This window comes from Cuculus canorus, chromosome 16, assembly GCF_017976375.1.
Source record: "Cuculus canorus isolate bCucCan1 chromosome 16, bCucCan1.pri, whole genome shotgun sequence".
NCBI lineage: Eukaryota > Metazoa > Chordata > Aves > Cuculiformes > Cuculidae > Cuculus > Cuculus canorus.
This window is the reverse complement of record NC_071416.1, coordinates 17,179,305-17,194,909: the sequence shown is the minus strand read 5'-3', so window position 1 is coordinate 17,194,909 and position 15,605 is coordinate 17,179,305. Positions and strand designations below refer to the sequence as shown.

At 39.4% G+C, this 15,605-nt stretch overlaps 1 protein-coding gene across 5 annotated transcripts in view; it reads right to left on the bottom strand.

Moving 5' to 3' along the window:
- The window catches only part of ZMYND8 (zinc finger MYND-type containing 8), a 67,207-nt gene extending 53,142 nt beyond the window's left edge, over positions 1-14,065 (bottom strand). For 2 of the 5 annotated variants that reach the window (XM_054081672.1, XM_054081679.1), the window contains exon 1: positions 670-822. In XM_054081672.1, the coding sequence (XP_053937647.1) occupies positions 670-683 (14 nt within the window). In that variant the 5' untranslated portion in view covers positions 684-822. Of the gene's footprint in view, positions 1-264; positions 485-669; positions 823-11,182; positions 11,323-14,027 lie in introns of those variants that run through there. The other 3 variants (XM_054081676.1, XM_054081680.1, XM_054081674.1) reach the window with 3 other exon arrangements.
- Between the last annotated feature and the right edge of the window lie 1,540 nt (positions 14,066-15,605).

Here is a 15,605-nt window from a genome sequence, read left to right as displayed (position 1 = left end):
AACAAAATATTAACCATACATTGTCCCTCAGAAAGAGAAACACGTTGTATTAATCACTCCTGCAAGAAAAAAGGTTCAATAATCGTTTTAAGTTAAGATAAGATGCATAAAAAACATGATGCAACAGCACACCACCACCTAGGCCCAGATCTACAATCTGCCATTAGCACTTTTTGCTGATGTCTAGGTTTTTAAAAATCCCATATTTTTTCAGAGATAACTTATCTTAGCTCTTCCATTCACTGCTCAGAAAGGTAAACTTGCCTGTTCTTCTGTCTGCCATTATCCCTGCTTGACTCCCTGTAGGGCAGTTAAATGCATCTGCTCCCTAGCTTCCATTTTCTCTTCAGCAGGCATGTGACACAACAGACAATAGTGCTGGCAAACTGCTCAGAGAGAGAAAGCTTCTTTGGAATATCGGGATCTTGATAAACTCTAAAAACACCATCCTCCTGTGAAGAAGTAGGTATGCCAAGCTTTTTGCCAGCCTGCAAAACAAAGCTGTGGCTAATGGCTACTAACCATGTGACCCAAGAAAGCAAATTTAAACAGTTCCAACTTAATAAAGTGCTGTGGTGTGAGTTTTGCACGACAAATCGCAGAGAATCACGCTCTCAACCCACAACTCATAGGCCTTAGAGAAAAAAAAATGTAAAAAGTAAGGCTTACCTCTGTGGATGCATTGTTAACACAGTGTTATGTCAATACTTATAAAACATGGAGGACAGGCTCTCAGTACTCAGGCAGAAAGGGCTTGGCACTCCAGCTTGATGATCTGTCTTCCCCATAAAAGCTAATCCCGGATTGGCCGCTCCGGCAAATCCGAATGTAAAGCTTCAGGGGATTGGCCGAAAGACTTCCTGAGCGATTATCTTTGTGCGGCTCTGGCGAGCAGGAGCCATCCTGCGCGGGGAGCAGAGAGGCTAAGCTAGGCCGGGAGGGCTCGGGGCGCCCCGGCGCGGAGACACCCGCCGGCCCCGGGCGGGGGGGCCGAGACACGGGGGCCCGTTCCACTCCGAATCCAGAGAGGATTCCCCTCTTCCAGCATCTGAACGCGACAACGCATCCAGCAGCCACCACGATGCCATGTCTTTGCACACTCGCACGGGCCGGCTCCATGCCTCGCCCGCGCCCCCGCGCCGCCGCCCCCCGCGGGCGACCCTGGCGGGAGGGCCGCGCTCTGCCTTCACCGACACGTCTCTACAGCTTTTTCGGATGGTTGTGCTTTTTTTTTTTCCCCCACCTTGGAGCGTTTTACTGAGAAAAAAAAAAAAGGGAAAAAAAAAAAAAAAAGAGAGAGGCGTGTAAGCAACCGGTTTGATCCTGGGCCGGTTCCTGAGCGTTGGATCTGGAGACGGGACCCGCTTCTCTTCCCTAATGCAGGGGAAGTGGGAGGATTTATCGCTATGCCAGGGAGGAAAAAAGTCTTAATTTCAGATGAAGGTTTTAAAGTTCAAATCTTTAGAGAGGCCCCAAAAAGCTTTTACGTCTTTGTGCAAAATTTGGCATCTGCATTAGGCAGCGCAGCATTATCACTGCATGGCCGGCAACAAACTGCAGAGGAAACCATAGATGGAAACGTGATTCTGAAACGTATGGCGTGGTATCGAAGGGTTACTTATTAAAAAAAAAAAAAGTCAAATGGACTTGTAGAGGGAGATGCTCAGTATTAAAACAATACTTATTAGGTAATGAGCTAAAATACTCAAAGCAAAATAAACATCCTTCCAATACAGCATGCAAGATCTAGGATTGCACAGAACCCACTACAGAAAAGCCTCTCCTATAAATCAAGGCCAGTTGCAAACAGAATACACACTTTGTTCTGCATTTATCCAAGCGCTAACGATCTCAGGAGCAATCACCACAAATAAAGCCGATGCCCTCTCTTAGCTCCAGCCAGCACCTTTCGCCATATAGCTGCTTTACAAACAAACCTCTCTGCTTGAGAGCTGATGTGACTCATACATAGGCAATTCTGTAAAATTAATAATCCTACTCTGCATTGTCCCATACTGCATTGATCGTTTCTTGAGATATCATTGCCAAAGGCAAACTGCCAAACCATCCTATCACTGCGCTTACATTTTTTGTGTTCTTGTGTTTTATGCTGCAACAGTGGATTAACAGCCCAGAGTATAAATTCTCATAAGTAATTCTGGAGTCCCTGCTAGAAGCATTTTCCCTTTTTAGCTTTGGCAATGTTTTTTCAGGGCAGGGAGCAGGAAGGCTAGTGGATTACGCTGGCAGATTGTTCTGTTTTAGGAATGCAGCAGAAACTAGGGAGTGCTGCTATAAAGGGAATCATACAGCCCACTACAGCAGCAGGAACACACGGGAAATGCACGACATTCAAGTGCATACTTACATCAGTTTTAGCAGTTCAAACCATTCAAGACAGGTTTCTTTTTAACTGCATATCTAAAGGCCTCCAAAAACCCCAAATTTTGATCCATCTATGCCATAAATGTGAGGATTGTCATCCATTAACATTTATGCTCGTTGATTAACTGCTCTACTCTAATATTATTCTAATAATTAAAAAAAAAAAGTCCTAATCTCTATGAAGTACAGCAATGGATCAGAACTACACACACTGCATTTGTCGATCCTTTGTGCTGATCAAGACCCGACTCTGGGAAGGCAGCAGCGCTGCCGGTGACTGGGAGCGCTGCCAGGCTGACACACTCGGGCTCTGGGAGGGAGTCAGCGCGCGGCAGACAGAGCAGAGGCAGCCGCAGGAGAGGCCTGAGGCCCTGTCCTCGCGGCTCCAGGAAATGGCGGCCCAGAAATGACAAACCGTCGGTCATTAGCAAGAATGAAAACCTGGAAAGCGTATCGGGCAGAATATAGCTTTTGTATTCCGACATTGGGCTACTCTGTTAAAACAGACAAAAGAATTCTGCCAGGAATCAGAAGGGGAAAGCCTGAAATATCTTTCTCTTTATATTCTTGTCCATACACGTATTTTGCAACGGGGGGTACAAGCCCTGTGTATCAACACATAGGGACATCTGGAAAATTCCTAAGATTTTCTCTGTTAAGTCACAGTGTTTGCATGTCCTACTGCAGCTCGACCCATCCTTTCAAGTAGGAGCGCCACATTTTTTTCAAGGGAGGAGGGAAAGAAAGGTAAAGAAAACAAAGAGAGGGGGAAGCTAAAAGCTTTGTTAAAGCAGAAGAGATGGAGGAGAGATTAGATTAGCCAGTATTTGTCCTTTACAATGCTTTGGAGATGCTAAGGAAAAACAGAGCTGCAGGCAGGAAAACAGAAAAGGCTAAAGAAGGAAAACAAATGAAAGATGGAAAGCAGGAATTCAGTCAAAAGGAAATTAAAAAATAGTGTTAGAAGTGCAACCCACTGTTCTTCATGAAGAGCTGTACCCGCTGTGCAGAATCTGCAGAAAGCAGGCACATCAAGCGCCGCAGCCTTGTAAGGGGACTCTACTACTTAATATACACTGAAAGCCTCAAAATTAAACAAATACCAGTGAGGAGGAGATTTGTCTTTATGACAGAAACAGGGTGTTTGATATGTACCCCTACAGGCGGTGACTTATCACTGGCAGAGAGGAAACAGTAAGTGATGGACAAAAGATGAAGCTTTAAAAATAACATTTTGAACAGATACACAGAAGGAAAAGGGTAGTGCCGTATTTTTCAAGGATAATAATAATAATAAAAAAACAGGAGAAAGAAGTTGCCTTAAGAGCTTGTAGCTTGGTCTTGGATTTCCAAGGCATTGACTGACAAACCTAATCTAACCTAAGAATATGAAACATTGTAATTCACTGTCTTTCCTTTTAAGAGTTTTTCCCCCTCTTCTTTTCCCCCTACCCTGAATGCACCAAAGTATCTGTAACTGCTTAGAAACGAGAAGATAAGGCTGCTATCTGATACAGAATCGACAATAAATATCAATAAGGCAGTTCCCAATTTTTTAAAAGTAGGCTGAATGCTAAAAATAGTGACCTCCCAAAAAGGTTGGTAATTTTATAAATTATCAGAAGCTACTGGAGAATATGTTTATGCCAAGTAAGCAGCAGATACGCCCATAAGCTTAAAATGCTTTATGGCCAGACACATGACTGCATTTGTCTTTCTGAGCAGTATCTTTCAATACTTTTGGTGTATGTTACTTGTTCTGGATCACAATGGTCACTCATTGATTTTGTTTGTAATAGACACTGAATATCTAGTGTGTTAGGAAAATTTCTCTTGACAGCCATTTTTAGTATCCTGTGCTGCTTCCTTGTGTATATTTCCTTCCAAAGAAAATCCCCACTCATGATCATTTATCTGCCAAAAATACCTCAAAAAAATGCACCTTTGAGCCCTTTCCTTTGGCAGCTGAGCTTTATAAAAGAGGTGCTACAGCCTATGTTATCTTAAGGCATAAGCCCATACACAATCACTTTCATGCCCAGTTTGAGCCACTCTTTCCAAGATTTAACAGCTGGGCTGTTGGATACCCTGTATAAAACAGGGTTTTCATTATTAAATATTCAAATTATATGTTCTCTATTGAAAGACTAACAGATACAATTTATTTCATATTTCATTTGCAGTGGAATACCTTTTCAATTACCTGGGAAGCAGCTGTGAGACATATGCAGATACACCGTGAGTCGACCTAAAGAATATCAACCCTGTGGTTGAACTGCAATTGCGTAGCAAGTGGGTTTATCATTCCTACTCTGTGGTAACGCCATAATGAGTCCAACTCCGCACATGCAGTGTCTGGAAATGTAAGCACTCTGCATGAGAACTGCGTAAAAAATCCTTAAAGAAGTCTGTGTTTCACCAAGGGATTCCAATGCCCAAGTGTGATACATCCTGAAATGAGCAGTTATTCAGACATCAAGGTCCTTCCCAGGAAAACAGAAGAAAGTCGCTATTGTAAGGCAAGAACTATTTGGATGGGGTCTGGATAATGCTAAACTCTAGTCCCACTACCATGGTTTCTTTCTCTTTTCTGACTTTGTCACATTCAGGATCATTCGGTTAGTAGTAATGATGTACTTGACTTTTTTGTTGTTTTGTTTGTTTAATGAAAACTATTCATCTCACAGAAGAATCCAGCAACTAAAAATCACACTAAATACATAAACTGATGGAATTGCAAACATACTGTTATTACAGTAATTTTTCCTCTCTCGTAAGCTTACGTCCTATCACAATCCACTACAGATTTAGACTATATCACTCTCACTTTTAACTCCATTTCCAGCCCCACACTAAATTTGCAGTCTGGCTTCAGTTTTAAGGCTCTGCATATTCACACCTTTCTCCTCCCTATCTGCTATTCCAATTCCTATATTCATCTCATTTTTGTGGTTTGCCTCTCACCAGCATACAGTCCTTTCTTTTTCCACCACAAATGTGCCATACAGTCACTTTCACAAAGACTTAACCCATAGTTTTGGCAACTTTTTTTTCTTTTCTTCTTTTTTTAATCAGACAAACCAGGTCAAGCATCCAACCATTTCCTCCAGCCACAGCACTCAGCTCTGTCACAGTTCTGGCAGAAGTCTGTGTGGTTGCACAGAGAACAGGATGGGTGAATCAAATATTTGCTGTGTTAACTATAATCCAGAAAAGGCCCCAATTCGCAATAGTTCACAATGCTGCTGCAATAACAACGGTAGTGGCGTGATTGAGGGAGCAGGAGTGAGCACCTCGACTTATTACAACTTAGACAATCACTACCAATAAAATATTTTTTGTGAAACTATGTTATCAAGCACTGCATCCATATTTTCACTGGATTTGTGATATTGACTAGGTTTCCTTCACGCTCAAATGACACCCTAGATCTGTCTTTGTCTCTTCAACCTTAAGAAAGGACGGGAAGAAAGAAAGAAAGAAAGCCTTTGAAATATAATCATGTCTCTGAAAAGAAGCAACATGTCTTCCAGCTCTGGCTTTGTCTTCTGAAACCAGGTGAAAGACTTGCCCATAATTAGCCCACATTTTACTCACATTAACTAACATCTGCACAAACTGTTGATAATCTATAGAGGTGCACAAATGGATTCATTTTTCATGCACTGTTGGACTTACAGAGGATGTTTACTAACCTCTGCTTATCAAGGGGCAGAAATGAGGACACTCTTGAGCTGATATCACTGTAAAGCTGTTTCCAAAAGGGAGGCTTACTGTAAATAAATCTATATCCACATCAAAAACCATCATTCTGAAAGGACAGAAGTCATGTTGCATTTATTCTACCTGCCAATAATATAAGAAAATCCAAGTGTCTATTAAATAGGTACATAAGTCTTAGTTATATAACTAGTTTCAAAGTGAACTTCAAAAGTGAAGTTGCATGCAAGATTTCAACCACATAAAGAGCAACAGAACAAAAGTATAGGGGAAATAAATACAGTTCCGTGTTGAAGCGACTATAGGCCCCAAGAGAACTCAAGCATAAATGTCAGTTTACCCTTTTATAAAGCGTTATTCTGACTTCTTGCTTAACCCTGACTTTTAAAGAGATTCTGGAATATAACAATCCAGACCCCACAATGCCTACAGAAAACAAGTTGTGAGGTTACTCTGCTTTTCAGTGTCATTAGTAATTCAGGAGATGCCAAGGTATTTCACAGAAGAGGAAAAAGAAATCTGCAGATATTTCTTAAGCAATTCTATGTAACATCCATTCACAAGTGGAGGATAAAATTAGTACTGCAATCCTTGTTTTACTGTCTTCCTCTCAATCTGTCAGCTGTATTTCTCTTAAAATCACTCAGATTTCAGTCCTGCAATCTGCACATTTTTAATCTCTTCTGTGCATTCAGATAACTGCTTGTTCTTTCAAGGGATGTGAGAATGTTTTTGGAAAACAACCAATCCTGGGCATTAGCACTGTACAAACATTTCAACACAGCAGAAAAACATGATTCGGGGGGAAAAAATTTGCTAGTTGTTATAATTCTGTTTTACAGTGCATTTTTCTTCATCTTTATGTGATGGCAGAAACATATTTAAAATACAAAAGGAAAAACTATACCAATCATTTTAACTTCAGGATGCAAATCTAAATAATTTTCATGACCTGAATAAAGACTGAAGAAAGAGATGCTTGCAACTCACTCCACCGAAATAAGGTAAAGTGGATACAGATTATCAGCTCCTACTGCAGTCCCCTGCTTGTAAACCTGACATACAGAACAGCATTAATTCAGGGCAATGAAGACTATGCTTTCTAAAGTGCAAATTTATCAAACCAGAGACACTACCAGCACATACATCTTGGGTCCAGTTCCGGAATAAATTAAATTAGAATTTAATTAAGCAAGAGAGTTACATTTTATATAAAGCTCTACTGCCACTGAAAGGGGCAATACTGTTATCAAGACCATTCCCAGCTACATATTCTCATTCCTTCCATTGCACTGGGTTTTTATTTGTAGAACCCTGCATTGAACCAGTTCAGATGGTCCAACCAGCAGAGAACAAGATGCAACGGTAGGGTTAGACTCTGCAGCCACAAACAGTGAAGAGGGAGGGAGATCACACCTTCCAACAGCTACTGCACTTAGATCAGTTCAAATCATCTGTTCGTATGTCTCACTTTTCCCCAGAGCCACTGTTACAAAAAGAAAATTACATACAATTATCGGCCAACTCTCCTGACTTCCTGCGTTTTGACTTCCCGATGGTTTTTTACTCACCTACAGTGGTTTGGGTAAGATCAGTTCCTTACATTCCTGTGAGCAGAACAAGCCGTTTAACACTTGGCCTGTTCCATTTTTTCTCTGCGGGAGTCTATAGTAAAACCAAAACAAAACCATAAAACACCAACCCCACAGTATATTTGCAGCCAAGACTTGTATTTATTTCCACGTGTATGCATTTGTTTAGGAAAATGTAGATCTTGATGGACGGATAGCATAGCATACTATCAGCATTTCAGATCGCACCCAAAAATTGATATTGACATTTTCTCTGACAGCCCAGAAAAGAACAAAGGGACTGAGAGATGAACAAATGTTATGCTCTCTTTTTAAGAACTGAGCAGCATGGCTGTGTAAGGCAGGGCTGTCAGTGGAAAACTTGAAATGCAGCTGTCTTTAACATACTAAAAATTAGTCTTTTGTAACTCATGTATAATAATTTAGAATGCTCTTTAGCATTACTTCTATATGCAAGGATTTGTAAAGCAAACACTGTAACAGGCAATTTCTAAATAGGAATTTCTTTGAAGTGTAAGGTTGCCGTTCCTGCTTGTTCTTAGGACTTTTTTTAATTATTGAGGTCTTCTACATACATTTTTACATTTTGTTCTTCATATTAAAATAAGATGAAAGTTCACATGGTTGTCCAACAAGAAAATATTCCTATTTTGTATAGTTTTTATAAGCACTTAAAACCAATGTACATTATTGAAAGGAAAAAGAAGTTCTAGTACAGAACAACGAGGCTTGTCCTGTAACAAATGTCAAACCTGATAGCTTTTCTGTATTTGTTGTCAAAGGTCAGTTTCTGAGACTGGAGCCCTAGACTAGACAACTCTGTAGCTTTGTATATAGGTTGTCTGAACTGTTCTTCACCTACGTTTCCATGTTATCTATTGAAATGGAATCCTAATCCTGATTTAAAAGTTTATATGGGATATTTTAAAATAAACTTATTTTCACATACATAATAAAAATATTTTCCCTACGTGTTTAGTAAAGAATTAAAAAATTATCTACTTCTACTCACTGGGGACATTCCAGTGAAACATCCCTATTCCAACAAGTGACTGAAAGCAGTTTTCCTTCGCGCTGGGAAGGCAGCGGGATCCCTGTGGGGCAGCATCCTCTAGCGCTCGTGGGCAGGTGCTCACGCCTGCCACAAACACTATTCGGAACAAGTTTTGCCATAGCATTCAGTATTTATTTTCGCATCCAGATTTTGGCAGAGAGATTTCACTGATCTGAGTAATAACCATAAAAAAAGCAGAGGGTGGAGTTTTCCTCAAGGGATTCAGATGTGTCTCTGCTGCGTCAGCGTGAAGGGAAGCAAGCTAAGACCGTATTTATTTAAACCTGTACCCTGGTTTGTGTCGACACCCAGACTAGGGACGAGCCGTCCTATGCTGACCTGCCTGGCTCTTATCTCAGCAGTCACCGCTCTGGGTCTGCAGCAGAGCCTGGCTGTCAGTGTTCGATGCTTTCCTAGTGAGGTACCCATGGAATGATGTCCTGTGCTTTGCTGGAAGAGAAGAGCTCGCACAGCTCTCTTTATGCTAGGGCATAGTCTTCCTCCAACCACACCAAATGTCTCGTGTAAATCTAATTCCAGGAAGACAAACAAGCAAATGCCAAACAATTGAAATAATTGCTGAGTCTCAGTCCAGACCTGTTGGTCCATATAGGTTACAGTTAAATATCTAGTGCTACGTAAACAAATCCTAATAAACATGGCTAAAAAGAAAACAGCAAGAAGTAAACTGGTTCTGGTGTGGTGAAGCAGCAGATAGAAAATAGCGAGGCCGCTAGGGCTCCTCCACCAGAACGCATAGGGCAACCACCAGCAGGGAACACTCACACAGCCAAATACAGACACCTTCAAAAGAGCTCGACATACCATGACAACAATTTCTGGAGGAAAGGAAGGCATAGGGGCCCTCAAAACACAGCTCTAATTTCATCACAACTCATGACCAGATTTCTTCAAAGTTCCAACACCACCAGATGACATTCAGAATCAGCAGCCTTGCACAAAGCACGTGTGGTTTCTTGAGCTTTGAAAAGTCAGATTTAAATTCAGTTTTTCTATAAAGCTGACTAAAAATTGGCCAGATGTGTCTGAGTTTTGGATCCACATTTTTATTTACATTAAAAGTGAGCAGTTGCAACTAGAATATCATTCATTCTGAACCGAAGTCCCATATATCTTAGAAAACTGAACAAAAGATTTTTTTCAAGTGGTGGGACAATCATACTACTGCAGTTTTACAAGTTCATCAGGAAAGAACATAATGGCTTAGTTCAGAATATCTGTGATCTCTGCAGTAAGCGAAAACTTCCTGTCACAAACACGTCTTTCTTTACTTCTTGCTGGTTTTCCTGACATCTTTTTAAAAAGACGTTTTTCCTAATGTGGGGAGGAAGCCACCACACCTGAATAACACAGAACATGTAAACAAAACCTAAAATTCATCCTCCCTTGGATGGCACAATGTCACAGTTTTGCCAGCTAAACTGATAGAAAACAGTTTTAATCAACCTTTCCAAGAAGAAAGATGTAGTGCTTAGAAATAAATCTCTCCAATGGTCGGCAGCATAAGAGAGCTGCCCATTTTGAAATTCAGAAGCCAAAGGACAGTCCCATTCTCCTCAAAATCTTCCTATGTCAACATTCAGACAACTAGAGAAACATCTGGCAATATTGTAGATGCTCCAGAATATCCCATTTGGCCTCTAACTTCTGCTCTCCGAGGCCCAGAGTCTCCCACAAGTCCGGTGTCATGTGTCAGCCCCACGAAGACAACTCGGCTCCTGGAAAGTACTTAAAATGACATTAGATGCCTCTATTAAAGAAGCTAAGTCCCACCCTTTGAAAAATGATTGGACAATATGACATAGTCGGGGTGCTGCTTAATAGCTACCTGGAACACCAAGGAATCAAGGCTTTCACTCATCCTGGAGAGATGCTGTGCTTTTATCACACAGGCTGTACGGAACAGTCAGAATTAATATATTCAGGCAGGCAGACAAAAATTTATGGAATTCATTACTATCTCACCTGGCTTAAACTACTCCAGCTGGTTTGTGAAGCTCTATACAATGCTACTTCTTACAAACAGGTGCCTTTATTGATGCCTCCCTAGTCTCATTAGTAAAAGAGCTTCATGTGGTTACCATATACCAGGAAAAAAAAAAAAAAAAAACAATATTTCAGAACAGACTAATCTTCTGAACATAAGTGAAGGAAGAAAGAAAGATAAAGCAGATGCAAAGCATTTCTCCATGACTAAAACATTTATAAAACTCCTTGCAAAATTCTAACAGGTACAGTGGAAGCCATGATGAACACATACTCCAGAATTAATATACTTAAAATATACACATCACTAAATCACAGAAACGTAAAATAAAGTCACTTAGCAGCACATACAGTGATTTCTGCTCTTATAGTCCCAAATATACACCTTACTCTATTCCAGCTGCTAAAATAAAACAGGCTATACCTTTCACTGTTTTGTGCGTGTGCACCATCAAGAAGCTTTCTTCCCAAACACTGGCTGTTTGACAGGGCAAGCAACCAAGCTGGGAGAAGCCAATTTGATAATAGGTTCTGTGGGGGGAAAAAGAAAGCAACAGAACAGAAAATAAGTTAAGTTCAATCTTGCTCTGATGTTGTTACAGTGGCAAGATATCTGATTTTGGACAGAAAAGTGAAGAACAGAGATTCTTCAGTATTTTTTCCATATTTCTTTTGTCGGCTTAAGTTAAACAATTTATATTTATTGCAACATCAATTCTCTATAGTTTCTACCTACTAATTCTCACTTCTTTAAAGCTTAATTGGTGTAACCACTGCACAGAAGGGAGATGATTCTGTTATTTATGGAGAATAAGAGCAGATGCTTTTCCAGAATATATTATTGGTCATCAGCTGTGATGGAAAGCTCTCCATTGTAGGATAAAGCTGACAAGGAAAAAAAGTCCCTAAAAGCAGGATATCAGGGTTTCTGTGCATCTGGCACTTAGCTGTTATTATCTGTGCTACCCAGGCTCAACTGACAAATTGCGTATCTGTGATCTGAGCCCTTCGTTTGTACCAACTTCACATAAATTTGTGACATGAACAGTAGTAAATCATGACTTTAAAACCAGGATTAAAAAAAAAATCTCCTCTCAATACTTCTCCTTCTGAAGTTTGTGCTTTATTGCACTTTCAGGAGCAATAAAGGTCAATAATGGATTAATTTATTTTTATTGTTTTATCCCACTTTAGGAGACATGCTACTAGGCAGTTCCACAGCCAAGCAATGGTAGTGTAATATGCTGACACACTGCTACAGAGACACAAGATCAAGCATAATATATCCTTGTAAGCATAGACTTTGATACAACAATCTTTAGAATGGTTTAAAAATTAAGGGAGTTTATATCCACCCAGACAAAAGATAAAGAAACAACAGATTATTTATTTTTTTTTAAAAAAAAGCTTATTTTTACCTTAAATTATTTCTAGTCATTAGAGTTTCTTTGACAGACTACTTAACGTATTAATGCATGAATGAAATATTAGCCTTTGCATTGCAGGGTCATCTATTTAAATGTCACTTTAATAGCTTATTACATAAAACCCTAGGGTGAAATCCAGGCCCTATTATCTCTAGCTGGTCCAGAGTTTCACCCAGGATATTAATCTGTTTTTTCAATGCATGGAAATTAGAGTCTTTCAAGGACAATAAAATCTTCTCTAGGCAAATTAAAAATTATTAACGTATCTAAGTCCTTCTTGGTCATATTGTGTAGGTTGTGAATAATACCAGTTAATAGAAATGTTAAGTTGACAGAAATATTGAAGGGAATTGGAAGAGCTTTTCCAGCTGCAGACTCATTTTATTTTTCATTAGTCTGTTTTCCTGTATTACTGTTTCTACTTTGCAACTATAAATACTTCGGTTTTTATGCAAAACACTTTACAAATGCATTACTCTGTCCTTTTAAATGGTAAAATCATGGATGGAAGAATAAATTATTCCCCCCTGCCATGAATGACAAGAGAATTAAGTATCATGACCTGAGTGATCAGCGTGGCCTATAGAAGAAGGGAACACCGGGCTGGAGAAAGAGGGGTGCATTCTCTCTTCCTTGTGAGTGCAGATTAGTGCAAAAGCCTCTATTGTCCAGTACTACTTCAGCTGATTTCTGTTTTCATGGTCCCTTGGTGAATAATAAGATGCAGCAAAAAGGCCTCAGAAACCCAAGCCTTTCCACTCCTTAATTAAACTACGCGGTACCTTCAAGCCAAAGTAAAAAAGTAAGACCGTATCAGTTACTGGAAGTGAGTGGGTTTGAAAGGAGGAACCAGTCTTAGAATATAACAAAAGGTTTCGTAAAACCATAGAGACATAAGAGGTCATATTCAATGCATGACCTCTTAAGAGCGCACTACTACTTTAACATATGCAGCCGTTGTCCCACCTGGTCTGCAAGTAGAATATTTTTTTTTTTAATAGATTCTAAAAAACTGCAGTTTCTATAGCAGTTGCACATCATTATTCAACAGCCAATAATTGATTACCAGACACAGACATGAAACTGGATTTCTACTTCTGTTTTTCACACTGCAGTAAGATAGCTTTTCACTCTTACATGCTACCTAAAACCCAGTACCTGTTCCTTTCCCGCCTTTCTTAAGGCTCCACAATTACCATTCAATTACATATTACAGTAAAATGACTGATGTTTAATTACTAAAGGGTTTTTGATGTATGGTCCCCATTGAGAATTTTAATTATGGGGCAGAGACAAATCCATACTTATTTAATTTCCCCTGTCCCAATTATATGACCTGCCCTGTACATTCTTAACACATCAAGAAATAGGCAGGTTATTCTCAAACTATAACACAAAGTCTTCAGAATTCACCATTGTACCTTCGATGCTATAAATGTTATCCCCTTGCACAGCATCATTTTTGTAAAACTGGAAAACACTTTTACTCAAAGACTAAATCCAAAGTTTTAATTGTAACGAAATAGAAGCCTGCTTTCCAGTGTTTATGAAGAGGAAAGAGAAGCAAGAAATACCATACAGAAACATACCGAACATTCATATAGACCCCTGTCTGTAAAAATGCCTGGGTCACGTACTTTAGAGGAAAGCCAATTTTAGACACTCTTTTAATACACAGAAGGATATAATGTAGCAAATCTGAGTGCATTTGCCTGGTGATTTTTAAACTGGATTTACTTACCACATGAAAGAGACAGGATCTTTTTTTCCTCTGAATTTACTCAAATTCAGAATAAGCTCACTTTGTTTAATTGAAGCACAGAACAAAGGAGTCTTTCCTACCTCCATCCAAGATCTCTGCTCCAAGCAGGTCTCCGGTTGATTTCTACAACTCTGCAAAAGACATCAATTTAGTCTTGCTTTCAGGGTAGCAGATAAACAAGCCAACAAAACTTAATAGCAGACTAAATATAGTAGTTGTTTTCAACCTAGGTGGCTGGTGTGACATAGCTTTCTAATTTTCTGCGTAATTCTTTGACTGAATATGTAAAGTGATCAGCCAATAGAAAAGTGGAAATATTTTCTTGACTGGAGGCTGTGGTTTTTGTTTTGTGTTTTGTTTATTTTTTTTGGGGGGGGGGGAAGCAACTATGAAAATAAGAGTAACTATGCTTGCTAAGTTTGTTTGTTTAAAGGATAGAGCAATGGAAATGACACAGTGGGCCCACATTTTACACAGGAACTGTGGAATCAGAGAGATTAAAAAAAACTCCTGAGTCTTAAAACCTAGTACTCAGAGCTTAAGTAACATAGAAACAGGATTATAAACCATACAGGAAAGCAGGTGGCTAGAAAAAAAGTGGGTTGTCCTTATGTAGACCCACCCAGTTATCCTGGTTTCCAAACAGTAGGTAATCTAAATTCTGAAGAGATAAATGAGAGAAGCAAGTGTAACAAAAGTCTGAAGTTTCACTGATTTCTTTTACATACATGAACACTGCTTTAAGAAATAGTTTCCTTACTTTCCGAAGGCAGAGCTCAGCACACTAGAGATTTATCAAAAAATCGTATAATACACAAAGTAAGTGAAAGCAGACACTTCACTGACTTAACATGATGCTGTCATCAACTACAGGAGGAGGAAAGCCAGAACCTGACCACAGGGTTCTAAAGAGCAAAACTGTGGTCTGCAGCATCACATCTTTTTTCTCTCTTGCCTCCTACACACAATGTTTTACTGAAAAAATAGGTTCAAGCATTTGTCAATTGAAACAGCCAGTTTAGATAACTGCCATCTCCTCTTGAGCATACAGCATGTGTTTATACTAAAAACTTAAGCTAGTGTATATATTTATATGAACGTAAGTTACTGGATACCTCTTGAAGTGCGAGCTTGAACACTAGTTTAAATTACCATAAATTATCATGTTTGATGGTCTCATTGCATCTCCTGGTCTAAATCTTCAAGTCTTTTAGCCAGCAAACGTGCCTCGACATTCATTTTGCTAAGATAGTGCAACTACTAGGTTAATTGTGAATCTTAAACTTAAGTAATCTTGCCTTGTCTTAAAAAAGTAAGCATTTATGTGAGTAACAAATCATGGAAGTCATCAGCTCCTGCATGGCTTTAGTTTTCTTACAAAATAAAAACCTCAGTGCTACTTGTTTGGAACTTAAGCAATTATAAGAGCTGGAATTTATGCTAAAAGTAAAATTATCTACAAAACTACAAATGTAGAGGTGCACAAATATAGAGCAATTCTTAAAGCGCTACACTAGGGTTCTTCTAGAAAACCGTATTCCCAGTCAATAAAAATCTAAGTTAGCTTGCTCACTCTGATATGGTACAAAAAGAATGGTATAAACTGTATCAGAACAGTATATTCTGCATTACAAAATGACATTTCAAGTCCCTGTTTC